General features: G+C 46.2%; 1 protein-coding gene across 11 annotated transcripts in view; it reads right to left on the reverse strand.

The window, feature by feature from the left end:
* Positions 1 to 20,789, reverse strand: part of LOC141968932 (hexokinase-1) — a 48,903-nt gene that overhangs the window by 6,878 nt on the left and 21,236 nt on the right. For 6 of the 11 annotated variants that reach the window (XM_074924194.1, XM_074924203.1, XM_074924204.1 and 3 more), the window contains 13 exons: positions 19,072 to 19,220; positions 14,032 to 14,151; positions 11,235 to 11,330; positions 9,857 to 9,956; positions 9,582 to 9,765; positions 9,213 to 9,368; positions 7,159 to 7,392; positions 5,342 to 5,646; positions 4,637 to 4,785; positions 4,421 to 4,540; positions 3,767 to 3,862; positions 2,760 to 2,859; positions 278 to 461 (listed from right to left, as the gene is read on the reverse strand). In XM_074924194.1, coding sequence (XP_074780295.1) covers positions 278 to 461; positions 2,760 to 2,859; positions 3,767 to 3,862; positions 4,421 to 4,540; positions 4,637 to 4,785; positions 5,342 to 5,646; positions 7,159 to 7,392; positions 9,213 to 9,368; positions 9,582 to 9,765; positions 9,857 to 9,956; positions 11,235 to 11,330; positions 14,032 to 14,151; positions 19,072 to 19,220 — 1,993 coding nt within the window. The remainder of the gene's footprint in view (positions 1 to 277; positions 462 to 2,759; positions 2,860 to 3,766; positions 3,863 to 4,420; positions 4,541 to 4,636; positions 4,786 to 5,341; positions 5,647 to 7,158; positions 7,393 to 9,212; positions 9,369 to 9,581; positions 9,766 to 9,856; positions 9,957 to 11,234; positions 11,331 to 14,031; positions 14,152 to 19,071; positions 19,221 to 20,789) is intronic. The other 5 variants (XM_074924197.1, XM_074924201.1, XM_074924202.1 and 2 more) reach the window with 5 other exon arrangements.

The following is a 20,789-nucleotide window of genomic DNA, read 5'->3' on the forward strand; positions in this document are numbered from 1 at the left end:
CCCCCTCAGTACAACACAGGATGAGAAAGGGTCTCTTAGTAATTTCAGGACTCTTGAAGTTCTCACCAAAAACCCACAGCAGTCCCACAGCAGCAAATACGTGGCAAAAAAGCAGCAACTGGAAAAAGCACAGAGGAGTGAGATCCCACAGGATAGCAGGGCTGCAGTCATTTTCCACTCTTAACCTCTCCCTTCTCCAACTGGGAGAAATCCAATTCTCTCTTAAAAGCATTTAAGGCAACCTGGCTTATACTTAGCACACCACATGCCCCAGTACCTTTGCTTTCCAGCATTTAGTGAATAGTCATCAACAGCTTTGTCATATATTGTCCTGATATCATCCAGGCATCCATTATCTCCGAACGCTCCCCACTCCGTGTTCACACACATCCGTCCTTGCTCACCATCCACCATCTCTATGTTTCTCATCTCTTCCATGTAACAGGCATTGCTGCCAGTTCCTGAAAGAAGAAAATACCGAAATTACTCTTTGTTTGGAACAAAACAACACTAGAACATGCACGACATCCCTGAAAAAACCTTCGTGGGGGATCCTGAATGGGCTTTTTCCAAGTGATGAAGTCAAATCATCATTTGAAACGTTGCAAAAAAACCCCCGCTCTTGAATAATGCTAAACTGAAGGAGAACATTAGTGCCGTGGTGCTCTGCTCAGGGTGGCTCAGAGAAGAGGCTCACGCAGGCCAGCAGGGTCCCACGCTACAGGGAGGAGCAGCAGTGCAGCACTTTTGGCACACCAACCCTCATGTGCCTCTGAACCCAGAACCGCAGCAAGCAACCAGCTGCATTCCAAAGTTAGGAACCACCTTCCACAAAGCCCATGGACCCACCAAATTATGGGCAAAATCTGCTGAACTGAAAACCTCAGCAAGTTCTGAGGCACCAAGCAATGAAAATCCATGGGGTTTTACCAGCTAATTGCAGGGTATTTTTTAGCTCCTGCTTGTTTTTTTTCTGATTCATATTGCTTAAGTAATTTCTCCAGCAGGACGGTTACTTCCATGTTGAAACAATGCCACATCTGATTCCGCTTAAAGGGGATCCTAAGGAGTGAGGCAATTACAAAATGCTCCATGTACACAGAAGCCTTAGGGAGCAAAGCTTTATTAGCAGAGGCAGCTTTTGCTGCTACCTGGGGCAAAAGTTTTCCTGTAGGTGCCTACCAAACTCTCATTTAACCCTGCATCACAGATTCTACAGCAATTCTATCAGCAAGTCTGCTTTTCTCTACAATTCTTTTATGGCACTGTATCAGTAAAGTCTGAGCACAAATAGATCCTCCCACAGTAACGCCCTGATGCAGGAGAGCTGAGCCCCAGGTTTGGGGAGGAAAGTCTGGGCTTGCAGACCGAGACCCAGGTTTGCAGGATCAAACCAGACCATCAGCACTGGCCAACCTCCCAACACCAAGTCTCATCATCCAGAACGAGCAACGTAAGGGCTGCCTGAATATGTGGACACCTATTAAATACAGGCTGTTTGACAGGCTCGTAGATGCCAGCAGATGAAAAGCAGAGACCCGGTCTCATCAGTGGCAGTTTCCAAGTATTCAGCAGTGGAAACTCAAAGCATCAACTCTGCTGGGCAGGAGAAGTGAACTCACCCTTGCAAGATTATTTTTCCCTGCCAAGCAACAGCGGGAAAGTTCACCCACCTCCCTGCACTGGGGAGAGCAGGGCAGCTGCTGGCTCACGCAGACACCTCAGCGAGCGCTGTCAGCCCGGCCAAGGCCAGTCAGGCAGTGCAGAGGGAGCTCTCATTAGCCCAGATGTACCCAGGCCACCTCCGAGGAGCTGCTCTGCACGCAGAGGCGCTGGCTGGACAGCCTATCGGGCAGGGCTGCAGCAGACGGTCCTCAGAAGATGCTCTCAGCACCCCAAGGACACGCTGTCCTCCCTGCAGGGAACTCTGTCCCTGAAAGCACGCCAGCGACGGAGCTGCACAGACACAGCTTCCTACCCACACTGCACTCTGCTGAGTCATCCTGGACATTTTCCAACTGTCTGGAGGAGAAACTGGTGGCGTTTTATTTTCCTACAACCCCCCCTCACAAGTGAAAGCGCTCCTAAAGCTTGCAAGTGCCTCGTCCCCTTCTCTCCCACTGAAAACTCATTTCTCTGAACAGCTTTGGGAATTCACACCACCCCGTGCCTCAGGCACGCCAAGCGTGGCACTTGCAAAGGCATCAGCAGTCGCCTGTGGAATGATTTCAGCTGTCTCACTGCTGGGAAGGGAGCTGTCAGTCGCTGCGCTTTGTCTATCAGAGCTTTCCATCACATGCCATTCGGGAATTGTGGCTGTGCTTTACAAGTCTATTCTGAGAGACCACATGCTCGAGGGAAGCTGTGGGCTACCTGAACACCCTGACAGGGCAACACTTACAGGCTAAATGAACAGGTACTCTGGGAGCTGGTGAGGCTACCTGAGCCCACGTTTGCTCACTGCGCAAGCAGCAGAGTGCCCTTCCCAGACAAAACAGGCAGGATTTGTTCAGCATTACAGCCTGTGTGTATCTCAACTGACTGCGGGCAGAACTAAGCTGGCTGTTGAATTTTGCTCTTAACTCCTTCACGCAGCTTGCTTCTGAATGGATAGCTGTTAACCTCAGAATCCTCCACTTCTGAACACCCTAGCTGTATTTTCAGGTAACCACAGGGATGTCTCCATGAGAATACAGACAGTTGTGTTGACACACTGTTTAATAAAAAAGTGCCAAATAAAAAGGAGCTCTACCACATACCCACAATGAGTCCGATTTCACAGTTTGGGTCTTCGTAAGCACAAGTCATCATTGTGCCCACCGTATCATTCACCACAGCCACCACATCCAAGTCAAACTCCTTTGGCAGAGAGAAATGCAACAGTGAGAACTCTGGGTTTGGGGCAACCCCTCACAGCAAAGGGGAGACGAAAAGAGCACACCAAAGGGGATGCTGTCAAAACACACTGGAAACAAACAACTGAAAGTACCAGCCTGATTTTACACATGCAAAAATAGGAACTTAATCTATTATCAGGTACCTAAGGCTCCTCACATGCTCTACTTATGATAGACTATGTTGTTAGAAGAAAGGATAATTTCTGACTATTCTCTTTGGCTTAGGTACATTTAAGTACAGATCTTGTGTACAGGCACATGGTAGAGGGCTATGGCCATTCGGTACTGCAACAGTGTGGTAGCAAATCCAGTAGCAAAGGTTTTGAAGACCTCCTTTTCACTTGCTGATAAAAACTCTGCAGAATGAATGCTCTCCACAGGCTATTTTTCTTCCCTTCCTAGAAAGTTTCTGCTAAGCTGCTTGAGGCTTTTTCAAGATCAAGGGTTGGGAGGGGAGAAAACTGTCATTTAGGGTGCACTGAGGTTCATTCCTACAATCACTGTATTGAAAACTCCTGCTTTCTCCAAGCTCTAATGCAGTGAAAACTGCCACAGGGTTTGAAAGAAGCTTTGAAAGTTCTGCCAAATTTAGAAAGTGAGAAGTCTCTGGGGAAAAAAAACAACAAGCAATGAAACAAAATCCCCAGTGTAGCTCATTTGGAGTAGCAACTTCAGTTTGGTGGCTGAACTCTTCCATTTCCACTGTGCACCCTCCAAACACCTTCTGTGCAGGACAGGAGGCGCAGCCCGTGTCTCAAGGCACACAAACCCTGCAAGAGGGAGCCAGCCTGACCCACGAGATTTGTCAAGTCTGGAGGAGAGGGAGAAGTAGGAGGAGAAAAAGAAAACAAAACCAAAAGAAAAATCACCTCTCTTCTTTTAATTCCTTCTCTAAGCAAATATACCACATCTTCTCCCTCGCAGTCTGTAGCTTTGAAGCCTTTTGTCCAGTTGAGAAGGATACCCTAAAAAGAAAGAAAATAGGTTATCAAGTTTCCCAGTGCACTATAGATTGTCCCAGAAATCTTACAGTCCTCTAAGGGACAACCACCGAGCATTTGTATCTGATAACCTCCCTGCATTTGCCCACCTCACCAGCCTTTAAAAGTGCAAAACCACAACACTTCACGCAGGCAACCACAGATTATCTATCACACACTGCAGCTCCAACCCCACGGTCCCAGCAAATGGCCATGAATATTTATGCCAGTCAGTACACAGTCTCATAGGCACCCCTCAGCTCAAGGAGGAGGTTTTCCAGTATTCACCACCACAGGTGCTACATTTTGCTGAACAACCTGTCTTCTCTCTCAGTCACTCTTCAAAGTCTTGACCATGCCTCTACCATCAGCAAGATGACATTTCAGAGCTGGACATTAAATGCTGCTCCTAACATCACTGCCTATTTCCTACTTCCTTATATATTAATATTAATCTTATTTTCACTAAGACTCAAATGTTATTCTGTACACTTGACATTTCATAAGCACAAAAGCAGATTCAAAAGATACTAAAGAACTTACAGCATCCAGACTGGTCTGCTTGCAAGGGAAGGAAAACGTGAAGCCAAGAGGAAGACGTGCTCCTTTTATCCCCATATAATCCAGGAAGTCAGAAATGCAGGTAACAATGTGATCGAACAGCTTGAAAGAGAAAAGTCACACAGTTTAAGTGTACTTGTTACATGCTCTTAGGAAAGTATTTAAAAAGCAGCAGTACTGCAAGAGAAACACAAATACCTCTTCTCCTGTTCCCTGCATCACCTCTATAGGAATGGCATAGATCTTGTTGTGCATCTCAACTGTTCTCCTTTTACCGCTGCGGATTTTCACCAGCAAAACTCTAAAGTTTGTCCCTCCAAGGTCAAGTGCCAGAAAATCTCCATTCTCTGTAAAAGAATACATGTGTATTAAGGAACTATAAGCAAAATCCAAAAAAGTGCTTTCCCCAGGGAGCACTTCGATATAAAACCTCTTAGAAACTCAGTTGGGAAGATCTTCATCAAAGGAGGCTTTTAGATGCTGCTCTGATCATTCCAGTGTGCTTTTTTTTATAGTTTTTGGTTTTGTTTTGTTCTAAACCAACAAGAGAAAGAGGATCCACACAACTGTTCCCTGAGAGAAAGCCGAAATTTGGCCAGCCACCCTGAAATGTAAAAAACCACCCAGATTGTGTGAACAGGTCTCTGATGGGTTTGGGTTATGGGTTCAGCTGTGGTTTTCTCCTGCCAGGCTGTGGCTTGCTTGCACCCTAGGGCAAGGACATAGGGCCAGGCTGCCAGCAACCAGCACAAGGGCAGCACAGGCTGAGATCTCCTCCTTCGCACAACTCAGGAGGCTTATCTTGCACCAGATCTGCTCACCCTCCACCAAACCCCATCGCTGGGAGCCCCTTTCGAGCACCCCACAGCCGAGCAGGTGCCCTCACTCCAGTGAAGCCTCTACCTGTTCCATCCGGCGTGCTGCGAACGAAGGTAGGCAGCATTTTCACTTTGGCAGTTTCATGAGTCTTCTTCTTCAGTCCTGCTTCCATCTCTGCCCTCATCCTCTTCTTCACCTGCAGCAGCTGCTCGTGGGTGAGCTTGAACTCAGCCAGCGTCTCGTCGATGAGCCGGTGCTGTTCCGAGAGCCGATACGCCACCGCCGTCACCATCGCTGCTCCCTTCCCGCTGCCGCTCTCCGACAGCAGGAACCGCACTTCTGAGTCGGGAACCAAGCGCCGGGTGGTTTTGTGCAAGCGCCGGGCGTACCTGGCGGGGAGAGGAGGCTGCAAGCCCACCATCTGCATTGCCTCCCCCACGGACCCCAAAATCTGCACTGCCAACACAGACCGACCACAGGGAGAGCGAGGAGTCTCATCACACCCACGCCAGCCACAGCCTTCCAAGTAGTTAAACTGCTGTTCTTCCCTATGGCCTCTTTCCTCCTGAATTTCTAAGGAAAGCTAGCAAAAAGTGGCAGGGGGCATCAGAGTCTCATCTCCTCAACCTGACTCTAGATGGGAGAAACCCTCTGGCTCCAGTGCGGCTCTGATCCCCTCTCCTGGGGTCATCAAGCTGTCCTCAACTCACTGGTTTAGATGGTGTGCAGAAACAGTTCAGAAACAAAAAATTATCTTAACACACCCTAGACCTGCTCACAAAGAAAACCTACTCAAAATAGCATTCTTGGAAATTTTTTTGTTTGCCAAAATTTTCCAGTTTTCTTTAACTAAGGAACTTTTTCTTTTTTCCAGCAAAATAATGAGAAACTGAAACGAAACGTTAAAACACATTTCTCCTCTCAAAAGTTTCCTCATAAATGATACTCAGGCCTCCCAGGTCCAGTGCCAAGGCACATCCTGTACGCTGTGCTTCGGCTCCCCTTCAGTACCCACAGCTAAATCCTACGGCCCAGACTGGAAGCTGACTTGTTATCACCAGTTATTATTTACTAAACAAAAGCCTTTTACCATGCGTGCATAAACCACACCTGCACACTGCCTATTTCTTCCATTTCTTTATCCTGAACTTGGAAACCCTTACGCAGGCGCTGCTCTCCCAGTGCACACAGGCCAGCAGCCACCCCCAGACATCCACAGCATCAGGGCTTGGGCACTGGGGTTGTTTCTGACACTAAGATTCACACCAAACCCCGTTACCAGGACCAGATGCACCCACAGCAGGAGCTCAAATTCCCCTCTGATTTCTACATAAATCTGTTTGATTAAATATGTAACTTTCAAGATGGGGAAAAACAAGATAAAGCCAGTTTTTAAAAGGCCATGGAAACATAAGCACTAATTTTTTCCCCTCGTTTCCAGCTATGTCCTCAGAAAAGACTGAAAACAACAGGGTTCAGCACAGTCATTTTCAAAAAAAATGAGTTTGAATTGAAAATGAAGGTCAAGGTGCATTAATACAGGTCTCCTCAAAGCCCAATCCACAGACACAAAGTAATTATTTTGTACAAAGCAACTCTCCTTCCAAGAAGTCTATTGAGATCCTTAAGGTCAAACCACCACAGTCTTCGCTGATATTGCAGTATCCATTTACTCAGGGTTTTGTTTATTTTCTTGGTGGTTTTGTTGTTTTTCTAAAATCTCACCTTACTTCTTCACTTAAAGACATCTCCCTTTCACTAAGCCCCCCCATCTCAGAGCAAACCCCCACGCCCACGTTTCAGGTTCCTCATCACCCACAGCCCCAAACCACACGCCTGGGTGACGTCTGGGCGTGCAACCCTTTGAGTTGAGTGTTAAGGGCAGGAGCAGAGGGACTCACTGCGGATGCATCTTGTAGAGGGAGCCATCGACCCCCACGGTGGTCCGGAGGCGGCCGACCCCTTTGTTATCCCGCAGCTGGTTGAGGATGGCACCCAGTGTAGAGGCCACCAGGTTGGCCGAGCGGAAGGACACGATGGTGCAGACGTGCTGGACGGCGATGCAGTCCTCGTGGGATGGCTCCACCCCCAGGCGGGTTAAAATTTCTTTGGCTTTGTTCAAACCTTCTTTGCTCCTACAAAGAGAGAGCAGTAAAGGGGGCTTCTGAGTGGGGGAGCTATACAATGCAGGACTGAGGCACAGCCGACCATGGGCATCCCTGCCCGGGGTTTGAGAAAGGGGTTAGAAGGAAAATTTCTTAGAGAACCGTACTGGGAAGCTCCATGAAGCTTGAAATAAAATGCTCTAAATATTCATTCATTCACAGATAGAAACAGCTTTCCATTAAAGCCTGGTGCAAATATGCCACCTATAAACCACGCAATTCCAGGTACCACAGCAGCCACCCTACGGGCTGGGTTACTCCCCTATGTACCCAAGAGCCTGCCCTCCTTCAAGTTTGCTTCCTACAAGGCAAGAAGAGGTACACGGTGTCACTGGAAACTTGTCCCACAATAATTGTTGCAAGTCTCTCCTTCAGTGCACCCCCAAGAAAATTAGCAACTTCCAAGGACTTAAGGACTTGGAGGAATTAAACACTTTTTCATCAAACTGATGCTTTAAACTTCAAACAGCTTCTCTCTGGAGCAGGAAGCACCAGCCCCACAATTCAGCACAGGCCTGAGTATACACCTAATCCCATGCTCACTCACTCATTTATCTCAATAAATTAAGCCCAGTGTGAAAAACAAAACCCTGAGTGAAGGTTACCTAAGTGATTTCATCCTAATGGGTCTCTTTTCAGGCTTTGACAACCTCACTGAATTTCTGTCTCTTGCACCACATTTTCCCTCCTTAGCACCCAGCCTGAGAGCAAAGTTTCTGGCAAAACTTATCCACGTCCAGCTTGGTCATTTCCCAGACAAAAAAACCCAAGAAGTTTACCTTGTCAGTACTAACTGCACTCTATACATCTTTTTAAGGACCCTTGCATCTTGCTAGCGTCAGCTAGAAATTTGAAGCTGCACAGGGATGTACCCCCTACTTAGAACCAAAGTGCTCTTCAGGAAGTGAGGTGGGATTTCAGGGCAAGTTTTGCTCTTAATATCTGAATTTCTCAATAACTATTTTTCTCATTGTTGTTCAACATTACACTGGTCCATTACACAGACCTCTGTGGTTAAGGCGAATGAACACACACATTTAATGTAAAGCTGTTTAGATAAAATAGTCTGCAGGGACAGGAGTAAAATGGGGCAGGGGGCCACAGGCATTGTAGAAGTTACTGGCTGTTCCCTTGGTGTTGCACTCGCAATCCACAGTACGTGGAAATCCACACACGTGCCCCAAAATCAGCAGCATTTAGAAAAGAAAAACCAGCCCAATGACTACAGTACAAACTATCCCAGTGATGTGAATTTTAAAAACGCTGGGGGGGAGAATCAGTAAGTACTGACCAAAGGGGTGATGACACCATAAGAAACCAACTGGCGCATAGCTCAGAGGTCACCACGTAGCACCCGGCACTGCCTACGAGACTGAATGCTCTGCCTTGTCACGCTTGTTTTCTTTCTGCCCAGCAATCCCGTGGATACAGCAAGGAGCCACACAAGTATTTGCTAGGAGGCACTAAGCCAACTCACTCCCATGTTTAGCTGCAGGGTAGCAACTTCTGAGTTTTTGTGAGCAGGGTGAGAGGTACCACAGCGCATACCCTGTAGCTGCACCGACTGAGAGGCTTTCATTGTTCTTCCCAACACAGAAAAAGGGAGAAATCTTGGGGAGGAGGGCACAGACTGTTTGCTGGGAGTCCCCACATGCCAGCTCTGCAGCTGTGCTGGAGGATGGTGGCCACCCCCAATGCAGCACATCTCCCCACAGTGCAAAAAGAGATCCTAGAATATTAACATTCAGAGTCACTGTGAAACCCAGAGAGTAAAAGGTATAGCCACTCACTTTTCTATGGCAGAAACGTGCTTTGTCTCAAACTTCCCTTTGGTGAGAAGCTCGGGGGTGATTCTCCCCTCAAAGAGCAGACCCTCCTTGGCCATCTTCACCAGGATGAGCCTTACCAGCTCCCCCATGTACAGCCCGCTGACCATCTTCTCAAACCTGCAGGAGAGGACAGCAGCAGTCACCCACCCATTCACAGGCAACACCAGGAGGCAGAGCCCAGCTGTGCCACTGCACCACCCTGCCCAGCCTGCTCTTTGCCTCGCCACAGGCAAAGTTGAGCTCTCTTGAACTGCTGAATTCATAACACAAGAGCATGGAGCAGGAAGAAAAAAAAAAAAAGCAAAGCTCACATATAACTGCCTCACTTACAGCTGCTTGCCAGGATTAAGGGATCCACGGTCGATCTCTCGATCAAACTCAGTCCTGATGTCTTCTAGCGAGCCATCATCTCCAAAGGCCCCCCACTCCGTGTTAATGCACATCCTGCCCTCGTCCCCTTCCACCAGGTCGATGTGCCGCATCTCCTCCATGTAACAGGCGTTGGTGCCAGTGCCTTTAGGGAAAGGACATCAGAAGGTGCTAACCAAACAGGCCAGGCAAAGGGAGAAAAGCCACGTGAATGCTGCAGCAGCAATGTGCGTTACCAATGATCAAGCCAACTTCGCACCGCTGGTCATCAAAACCACAGGTCATCATAGTTCCAACGGTGTCATTCACAACAGCCATGATATCTGCATCGTAGTCCTGATGGAGGAACAAAATGTTACTTGGACAATACGGCTTCTCTGGAAAACGCTGCTTCTGTTTATCACCAGTTTGCTTATACCAGCTAATTTCACAAGGAACAGGAGACAAATGATTTGTCTGAATACCACAGTTCATCTTTTTCAATATCACCTGTTCCCTCTGCCAGTTCCCTATCCCACATGCCCAAGAAGACAGTGACAGCAGTCTAATGCACCAGGCAAATAACAAACCAGCAGTAGCGTAATTCTAGAGAGCAAAGACCCACTCCCACATAAGCACCTTAGGCAGGAAAGAAAAGGCTATATGTAAGGGAGGGGGGAACTCTGCAGTTAAACATCATGGAGTAATTTGATGCAGTTGCTTGACAAGTCAATCTGGAAAATATTCCCAAGTTACATATTTCTCATAGAACTCACTTTAAAAAAATCTAGGAGTTTTATTTCACACGAAGATTTTAATATAAAAATGTATGCAAATAATGCAACTAAATAAGCTATCCAGATGACACACGCTTATTCCTTTCCAGCTTCTTCAGCGTGTTATCCTACCTGATACCAAGTCTGATAGTAGCAACTGACTATAATAATATTGTTCAGTGACAGTAAAACTCAGGTTTGCTTAAGAGTCCACAACTGTCCAAACAGAGCAAATACTGCCCAGTTTCTGATTAATTTGGATGCTGAGTAATCGATGTATCACCTTGGCTGCAAGCATTATGCAAACCCAAATTCACCCCATCTCACAGTCAGTGCCTGTTTTATTTGTTTAAATCAGCAACCTGGTCACCTTCACACTCTATAATGAGAAACTACAAGGAGCAACACAGCTCACTGAACCTGAAATGCCCCTTCTCTTCTACTCTGCTCCTCACCCAGTCCCAAGCAAGGCAGCTGCACAACTCAGCTGAGCCCAGAGCATGAGGCGCAGTGTCTCAGGAATGGGACATGTCAGTACGGCTGAAAAGCTGCGGCACCGACACGCGGCACCCTCTCAGTTTTTGGAGAGCGGTAAAATTGCTGAAGGTTGTCAATGACAAACCACAACACAGTAACTCAGTTTTGTGCTATGAGGAAAATCACAGCTTCCACACAGCAACTCTGATGTCGCTCCATTTTCCAGCAAATGGTAAAACCACACATTTTTGTGCAAGAAAGCAGAGCTGCACCATCATTAAGATCACACCCTTAAGTCAGTGACGTAAAGCGTGGACCCTGACAAAGAAATACCAGTTTTCTGTCATACAGAGTTAAAAAAAAAGAATGAAGTACAATTTACCCCACGTTTCTTGATGGCCTTGTTAAGCAGCCTCACAACATCTGCTCCCTCCACTCCACTTGCTTTGAAGCGCTTCGTCCAGGTTATCAGAATACCCTGATAAAACAAGAGAGCAATATTCAACAGGATGCCACCAGAAGACACAAACTGATTTTTTTTTTTCCCTTAGAAACAAGATTCTATGCTTCAAATGCATCTTCAGGTCTCTCTTCTTATATGACCTAACAACCCAACCTGAGACAACTAATGGTTTTGATTCTCATTACACTAAGCTGAAAGGTGGAAAATTGTTTTACCCTCCCTTGCTAGAAAATGGTTTCTTTGCATTTCGTATTTTCAGCCCACTCTTCTCCCTGTTACTCCTCGACAGTTTTTCTTGGAAAACCATTTAATCCTTTTGGGCCATGGAAATCGACTGCTTTCAGAAAAAGCTGACTGTGCGAGACTGACTAAAGAGAAGGGATATGATGTTTGTACATCCAGGACTTGGCTGCAGCGGGGATCAGACTGATGCACATTTGCTGCCTGAAGTCCCAGCTGTCCGGCCTTGTTTCACTGTGGGATCACGTTTATGGGTTGAGGCAAATGGAAATACTGGGAATGTAGCAATGAACATCCCCGACTTACAGCACAGATCAAAAAGAAATGCCGGTATGGAATTCCTTGTCTGCAAACTGTCATAAAGAGACTGCAAATCCCCCAAGGTAATGACTGCATCTGATTTTTTCCTATTTAGATAATGCCTAGCTGATTCAGAGCATTCAATATATAAGTAAATAATAATAAAAGAAAGAAAAGAGCATCAATAGTAGTCAACAGGAAAGACAACTCAAATCAGCTCAGCTTTTCATACCCACCATTATATTCACATCTATCACAACAAATGTCCAGGAAGCTAAAAACCAGAGAAGCTGAAGCCTATAGGCAGAAGCAGCCTTTCTCAGGTGTATGTTTGCCTACGTCCCAGCTTAAAAGTCAACCATGTGCCTTGTGCACGTTTGCCCTCCCAGCTGGGATAGCTACAGGGGACAGAAGGGTCAGGGCAGCTCTTTCCAGACCAGGAGGTATTCTCCTACCACCAAACCACAAACTCAGTTTGCATCGTTTAGAAACCAAGCAAATCCCCCTGCCGCTGCTCAGGGAAACCATGGGCAAAGCCCACTCTGCAGGCACAACTTAAACGGGCAAAAGGGCCCCTTGTTCCACCAAACTTTTGTCATTCAGAAAACTGGTCAAACCACACTGGCAAAGAGCAGCTCCTCTCAGCGTGACCGGCCGCTGCGCTGGAAGGATTTTTTGCTTCGCCAGCAAGCCCTTGGCAGCAGGGAGGAGCCCTTGGAGTGCAGCAGGGTTGAGCAGGACCCAACCATGCGGTGTCACCTTGTCACCCTTGGAAAAACCAGGGACCACCCTGCCTCCTCCTGCTCACCAAGCACAAGAAAACAGCACCCAGGCAAGCACAGCTTCACAGAAGCCACAATCCAGGAACAAATCTGGCCCGTAGAGTCCAGAAAAACATATTTTTCAAATGGCAAAAATATCACAAAATCTCTCAAGTTTTTTGGTTTTGTGTTTTTTTTTTTTTTCTTTTAAGACACACCCTCTCTTGTCTCTTAACTATTCTCTTCCACTCTGCCGCTTCTTATCTCCAAGTCTCTACAGGTGTCCCCAAGCCATTCCCACATGCTACCTGCCTGCCCCCCTGCCCCACACAAGCATGATTTCATCCCAACTGGCTTAAGCAAACCAGCCCAAGCACAAGTGTCTTTCATCACGCCATCAAACAAATTTTCCAAAGGGCAACTCAACTTCACAACCACATCCCTAGCACAGCTCTGCTGCGGTCAGGAGCCTGAGCTTTGCCATGCACCACGGCCAGACTGGAAAGTTGCACTAAAATCAACTCATCTCTTCTGAACCAATGCAGGAAGAGGCAGCTCTCTGTTCTTAACTACACTCAGGCCCTGAGCTAGTAGGCACCCCTGGTTTCAGCTCTCAGCATCTCTCAAGAAGTACAAAATGTAATAAAAATCATGCCTCACCTGGCCCTCCTCAGCTCCAGCATCTGGGGAGCTGTTGCACCAGGCTAACCTGAAGACTTGCAAGCTAGAAAAGCAGGTCGTGTTTCAGCCGTGCAACCTCTGACGAGTTTTATGCGGATTTAACTTTCCTCATTAACTTACTACACCCGTTGCCATAGCAATGCTGTACCAAGAGGCTGCTGAGTCATTTGTGATATAACGAGCAAAAGAAGGAAAACATCACAGCATCCTTGACATGGGAATCTCATCAGCTACTTCATACAAGGCTGGTTATTTCCTTTCCTTTTTAAAGCAAGTTGCTGCCAGGCAGCCTGCCTGACTGCCCTCAGTGCTGAGCCAGGGGCATGGTTCAGCACTGCTGCTCAGGAGGGAGACCAGGATCCGGATCCGTGCGTGCACTTGGGGAGTTCAGTAAAATCTGAGCAAATGCTGCTGGGCAGGGTCCTTCCCAGCTACAACCCAAGGAGAGGTGAAAAAGGCTGCACAGGAGGCAGGAAAAATTGCTGCCATGTTTACGTGGTAAACCATAATACTGAGGAGCTCAGGCAGAGGCAGTACAAAACATCAGATGCCTCTTAGTCATCTGTTAACAGCTCTTTCAGACGGAAACATAAACACAAACATGAAGTCTGACAATAAAATATAACACTCATTTATCCAGAAAATGAGACCTGTTCGGGATACTGCTTTCATAGCAGTGTTTTAATAACACGGTAGCTCTTCTGCATATTAAGAAAACAGTGAAATCTTCTTACCTCATCTAGTTTGGATTGTCGACACGGAAAAGAAAATGTAAACCCGACTGGTAATTTCTTGTCTTTGATTTGTTGTTTCTCCATAAAGTCTCCCAGGCATTCAGCAACATGATCAAAAAGCTACAAGAAAGAGGAAAGTATAAAACCACCATGATTAGAAATAGAGTTTCAGGGAGAAAATATTTCAAACTGCATATGACAACTGTACTGGGTAAGGGGGAAAGGGGAAAATATTTGCTCCAAATTTTAAAAGATATTTAAATGACAAAACTATAAAAATACTCTCAGGCAGTGTATATTAAAACCTTAAATAATAAATTATGAAATACATTGTCCTTTTACACCCATATAAAATGCTTTTCCTGAAACAAGCGGCTCTTGAGCCTGCCATAACCCTTCTACTTAACATTTGATGAGAACAAAAATGTTCTTTTAACCTTTCAATAACAGGAAGGAGCATCTCAAAAGAACATTTGGGATCCAGTCCCACATGAGGTTGAGCACTTTTACAGCTATGCAGAGAAGATCAACATCTGCTTCACTCAAGCACTGCTGAGATCAGAGAAGCCAGCATTTTGCAGGAGCCACCCAAAAGGACATCCTCTCTCAAATCTATTCCTAAAGCACACAACAAACAAACAAAAAGGAAACCCAGGGGATTTGTCCAAATATTTCACATGTTCTGAGAAACAACATGAAATGGGAACATTTTATGCATTTTTTTTTTTTTTTTAATAAAGCTGAACTAAGCAGGCAGCCTGCACCAGGCTTGCAGGTACCAATTCCCACCTCACCACCTCGATCAGTCCTCACGGTGCCCTGTGACAATGGCACCACATGGTCCTGCCAGCCCAGCTCGGAGCCAGGCTTGCCAGGGAGCATGTGGGCACAAAACCGAGGGATGTTTCTCCCATCAAGCTATTTGGAAAGCCCCTCAGGTAGATTGCAACACTCAAAGCAAAAATCAAGCCCTGGCAATTAAAGCAACAAAAATACACATTTGTATCTACTAGTATCAAAAAGACAGACCTGCCTTGAACTGACCCGTACCAGAAATGGTTGTCAAACCTATTAACAAGTTGCCACCTGCCCCAGAAGATAACTGCTTCACATTTTAACTCCCTGGAAAAAAAAAAAAAAAGAAAAAAAAAAAAAGAAAAAAAAACCCAAACACAAACCCACAACCCTATCTGCATCATTGGTTGGACGATGCCAGGAAAACTGCCCAGAAGACTGGGGATAATTGGGAGGGAGTACAAAAAGATATCTGTTGTTTGCAATTAACCTGCACAGCTTTATTAAGAACAATTTACAGAGTCTCAGAGAGATGGGAAAGCACTACACACAGGCTGCAGCAGTTAAAAAAAAAAAAAAAAAAATGAAGATGGGTATTCTGTTGTTCCAAGCAGATTAAGAAGCAAAGTCTGTAATGTTACAATTCAACAGAAAATCTTAAACTCACTCCTAAAACAAGGTCGGATTTGATTAAGCAGAAGTACAGTAGTTTCCCAGGGAAAATGTCGCCATTCATTGTCCTGGACAAATCAAGGGCATTTCACTGAGCACATGCAGTGAAACAGCATGGGAAAGCAACCTACACTGCTGCACTTCTGTAGGACTATTTTCTGCTGCCCTGATGAGGGAGAGAGGAAAAGGAGTTACAAAAAAAAAAAAAAAAGAACTATAGTACTATAGTTAAGTAATAAAATATGACAACCTCTCCAGGAGGAACAGAGAAATAACGGGAGAATATGTTTTTGTTATGTTTTCCATCTGAAAGTATCTTGCTAACTACTCAATCCACCAAACTTTCAGCTGCTCCCAGGATTACGGATGATAACCAGGGGTCAACCTCAAACCCCTCAGGAATTCAGGAGCAGGAAGCAGAAACACCGACTGTGGGCATTGCTACAAAGACCCTTCTCATGCAACGAGCCACGACCGAGCAGAGACGGGACCCGCTCCACAAGTCCAACTGCAAAAGATCCCTCAAGCTTTGCCAGCGTGCTCTGGAAAGTCCGTGCACCTGCCGGCGTTTGCCCTCGCAGCCCGTGCGTGACCTGCCGAAGCTCGCCCTGGTGGCTAGCACACATGCCTGCTGCGAGCCATGTGCCCTGACTCATTAGGGCTCTGCGCTGGTGGCCGACGCGCCAGCGTAACCATGCCACAGCCTGCACAGGCAAGTGCAGTTAACTATTAGCCACATTCCTGACGCCACGGTAGCAGTGTCTAGTCAGTGATGTACGGTCTGGCTGTGCTACTGCTTTTAATGAAGCACAGAAGGAAGGCACTGCTCAAAAGGAGTAAAGAAAGAGAGAGGCATTTATTAATTTTGCTACCATTGGCAGCAGTAAGATTTTTCCTAAGGAGACTCAAGGAAGCATCTGTATGTGCCCGTGCCCAGATTAACATCCAAACCTTGCAAATGGCCAATAACTCTGACAGGATAGAGGAGAGCCATTACAAAGTACCTGCAGATTTCATTAAAGTCGGGCAGGCAGATTGAGGATAAATCCAAATTCCTGCCCACCCACAGACATGTGGTAGGCAATGGCGTGAGCCCAATATTGTATCAGATGTCAAAGTGACTGACAGAGTGAACACCGCAGCAAAGAGGAAAGGACCTGCCCAGTTTTACACCTTTATAGACCTGAAGTGATAGAACCACGAGACTCTGAGCAATACAGTGTCATCAGGCTTCATTACTTCCTCTGGCCATGAAGTTGCCTGCTCAGGTTGGGCTCCAAGAGATCTCCACAAGGATGCATTTGGCTGGCAGCCAGCAGACTTTGGCAAGCAACAGAAGATCTGAGCTCAAGCCCAAGTCCCTGAATGGGAAAGATTTAAGGAGCAAGGAAACCACAGCTTCAGAGCAGGAGAAGAGCCACAAATCCATAAACCTACCTCCAGTGGCGGCAGAACACAAAAAGCAACACCAGAATAAAGCCTCAGGCATGCTCCCATTCACTGAGTTGACACGGAACACAGGCTTCTCACAAATTTTAGACCTGCTACTACACAGCTGAAGTCAATGAGAGTTTTGCCCCTGACTTTGACAAGGAACCATCTCTGACTGGCAAAGCTGTCAGCCCGTGCCTGACAGATGGGCAAAAATAGAAGTTTGAATGCAATGAAGCAGAAAATATCAAAATAAACCATGCTAGTGAGGCATGAAGCCATAAATCACAACCCCGTCAATAAGCTGATCATGTATTAGGCTTTAAGAGTATAACTCACTGAAGTTAGTGACACAGCTTGCTGAAAAACATATTAGTAGGCTACCCCACACAGGCAGTTTGGTCCAAGTGTTCCACTAATCTGGCTCAAAGGTTCCAGAGAACCTCAACCATACGCATCAGTCACAAGCACCAAATCATCCACCATGCTTCCCTGTGAAGTCTCACGGCGAGCGTTTTAGTCGTGGCTGGATATTGTCATGGGACAACTTCGAACCCAGATGCAATTCTGATGATGCTTCCAGTTCTCCTCTTCTTTTTCTGCTACTTAAATACTGGGAGTGACTGTTCCCCCAGGGTCAGCGGAGGCTTTGCTCGCCTCTTTCTCAGTTTAAAACCCATGCCAAAGCCTATCAGTCCGAGCTCCATGCAACTGTTTCCCAACAGCCAGATGGCCTTTGGATATTTAAAAATTAAAACATAAACATGACAAAGCCCTGGAAAGTATGCAGACCTGGTGTCTCCTTTCCTGGCTTCTCCCTACCAGCCTTATCATGTCTCCATCAAGTCTCACCTTAAACCAGCCTGCCTTGCTCCCCCAGGGACAGACACTTGCCCCCGGGAGTTCGGGCAGCCCTGCTGCTTGTCGGTCTCCAGCTCCCAACACCCCTCAATGGACAAACCACCCCGCGCTCCAAACCTGCCTCCGGGCAGCCCACCCGACTTCCCTGCCTCCACCAGCAACAGGCAGCTCAGCTCAGCTCCCCTCCAAAACCGTTCCGTGGGAAAGCCGCTGCATGACCTTTTGGCCAGATAACAAAGTAATAGTGTTAGGAAAAGTCTTTACAAGAAAGGTATTTTATTGCTGTGGTTCAGATAGCACAGCAATGCTTATATCAGTGCTACTTACAAGTCACGATTGCCATCTTACACTCACTACTGCATAAGAATGCAGCAGCAGTTACTAGATGCAGACATTAAGGGTATTAAGATAACTACAGAAAATATATTAAGGCTAGAAATGCTGTTTGCATAATTTTTCTTTTTTTCCCTTTTATTCTTCTGAAACAAGCTAAAAGTTTCCTGCAGGTCTCATACTCCTAAATAGCACCTCATTCTAGGAAAAAGTAAAAAAAACTTGGCTGCTTCCAACAGTGCAAATTACCTGTTTTGTCTTACACTGACACAGAGACAAATCTGTCAGTAAAATATTCATTGTAATCCACTTCCTGATCATAAAAAGAAAATAAATTCTTCCAAAGAACCCGATCTGAAATCCAAGCAAGTGGATCCAAACATTTTCTACTCTTGGAACATGGGAGACTAAAAAAAACCCCTATCATTTATTCAGCAAAAATTAAGTTGGAAGTTGTGCCAAAACATTCTATCAGCTTCCTGTAATTTTTCTAATGTACTTGTACTTTTCACGAATGCTGAGTTGCTCAGACTGCCAGGACAGATATGTGGCTGTCATGGGTATTTCTGTCCCTCATCTAACATTACAACTGCAGGGTTGGTCGTGCTCGTTGCTTACAAAGACTGAGTTGTTTTCCTGCTGTCCATTCCTACCTGTGGAAAGCCAACTTTCCTATAAAAGCCAGAATTTTTATTTCTAGGTCATTTTCCCCTAACTCAGCCAAAAGTCTCCCACACAATGACAGCAGATTTGCTGCACCCATGTGTGCTCTATTACACTAGCTACTGCTTATTTATTTTCAGTATCAACAAAGAGCTGTAGTCGAGTCTGTGCATGCTGTAGGTGCGACTGTTAAGATGCTAAGGTCATTCTTGAGGTGTTTTTTCTAAAATGGCAGTGTGAAATCAGCTAATCTTTAGAGAGACACATTCAAGAAGAGGTGCTTACCCGTGTTCCGCTGCCGTGCATGATATCTTCGGGCGTATTATAAATTTCACTTTCCATTTGTACCGTCTGCTTTTTTTCATGTGATACCTTCACTCGCAGAATTCGGAAATAAGAACCGCCAAGATCCAATGCAATGAAATCTCCTTTCTCTATGTGTAAAACAAGACACAAGTGATTAAAAATTGCATGCAACACAAATCTGGGAAACATCAAGCTCTATTAAGTATAAAGCATAAACAAATATCCAGTGCCTATGGCAGGGAAGTTCTAGCTGCAGGGCATCAATGTGAAACATCAGTCTGATTCCCTACAATTTAAAATGAAGTTGGTGTGATGACAACACAACTGACACACAGGCAACTGCAATGAGGGTTTATCAAAAAAGAGCAGACTGACAGTGAACAGTCTGTGTCCAGATCTCATGATGAAGCTGGCAAAGCAAGGATCTCAGGAGAAAGACAAAAAGATGTTGAAAATAGAGGCAGTAAAATGAAGGGATGCCAGGCCACTGATGAGCAGTCTTTTGCTGTAAATGAACCTGCAATATTTTGGCAAATAACAGTGAATAGTGGCTGGATTGGGCAATACTCTAAAATCAACAAATTGCACACAGATGTAGTTAAAGCAGGAACCACTTCTTTCACTCCCAGAAGCTGAGATTCACTACAAACCGCAGTCAGATAACAGAATTCAGAGAAACAGTCTGAAAAAATCACAGGGTGGCCCTGCACTGCTGCAGGAGTTACTCAGAAGTTGCGACCCCTTGCACAGAGCTCCTAAGTAACTCCCCAGGAGCCAGGGGAAGAGTTAGGATACCTCCATCTCCCTCTGTGGTGGACAGGGATTTGGATTTCAAAGGTCTGAAGCCAAATCCACTACCCACTCACCTCCAAAGACTTCAGGGTGTAATTCAGGCAACAGAGACACGTGGCCTGGCTATCTGAGGAATGACACTTTCAGCACCCCCTGGAGAGTAAGGCAAATATATTTGACTGAACTGCTTGTTCTATTTGTCCTTATCAAAGAGGGAGCAAACAAAGACAGTGGTTGTTAAAAGTCTGAGAAAAAGATTATAGAGAAACAGTGCGCACAACTTATCACACGGAGTATGTGTCCAGGCTACAGTTAATCACCGAAGCTGCCTGCAAGCATTTGTGTCCGCGCACAGCCCCCCCGGGCTCACCGAGGCTGCTCGGAAGGTGGTGAGGCAGAGGCACACGGGCACTTTCTCGTCCTGGTTTCCTCAGCATTTGTAGCTTTCTGCCGTGTCAGAAGCGCCCATGCCACAGGCAGGACAAGTGCCTCCCCCACAGCTTGCACCACTGATGTGTATTGCCAGTTCCATTCTGCAGTGCTCTTTGGCCTCTTTTCATCCTTCCTTCCAACTTTAAACTGCAACTCTGGGGAGACCATTCCGAACATCATTTTTCCATTTCTACCTAAATTCAACACAGAAAGACCTCTAGCAGTTGGGAAGATGTGTCACCTCAAACTTTGACTCAGCTCTCGGAGCCTTCTGACCCCACACTGTCACCAAAATATCAGATATGCAATTTACCCACGAGGATTTCCAGACCCAGACTTGCCTCTGAGATTACCCTGCCCAATCTCAGATCAAAAGTCCTAAAGTCTGTCTTAGTGGGCTGCTCCTCCTCATTGCTCCACGCACCTCCAGGAGCCCCTTTCTGCTCAGCAAAGCTGATGAGCCGGATGAGGCG

Source organism: Athene noctua, chromosome 21 (assembly GCF_965140245.1).
Source record: "Athene noctua chromosome 21, bAthNoc1.hap1.1, whole genome shotgun sequence".
NCBI lineage: Eukaryota > Metazoa > Chordata > Aves > Strigiformes > Strigidae > Athene > Athene noctua.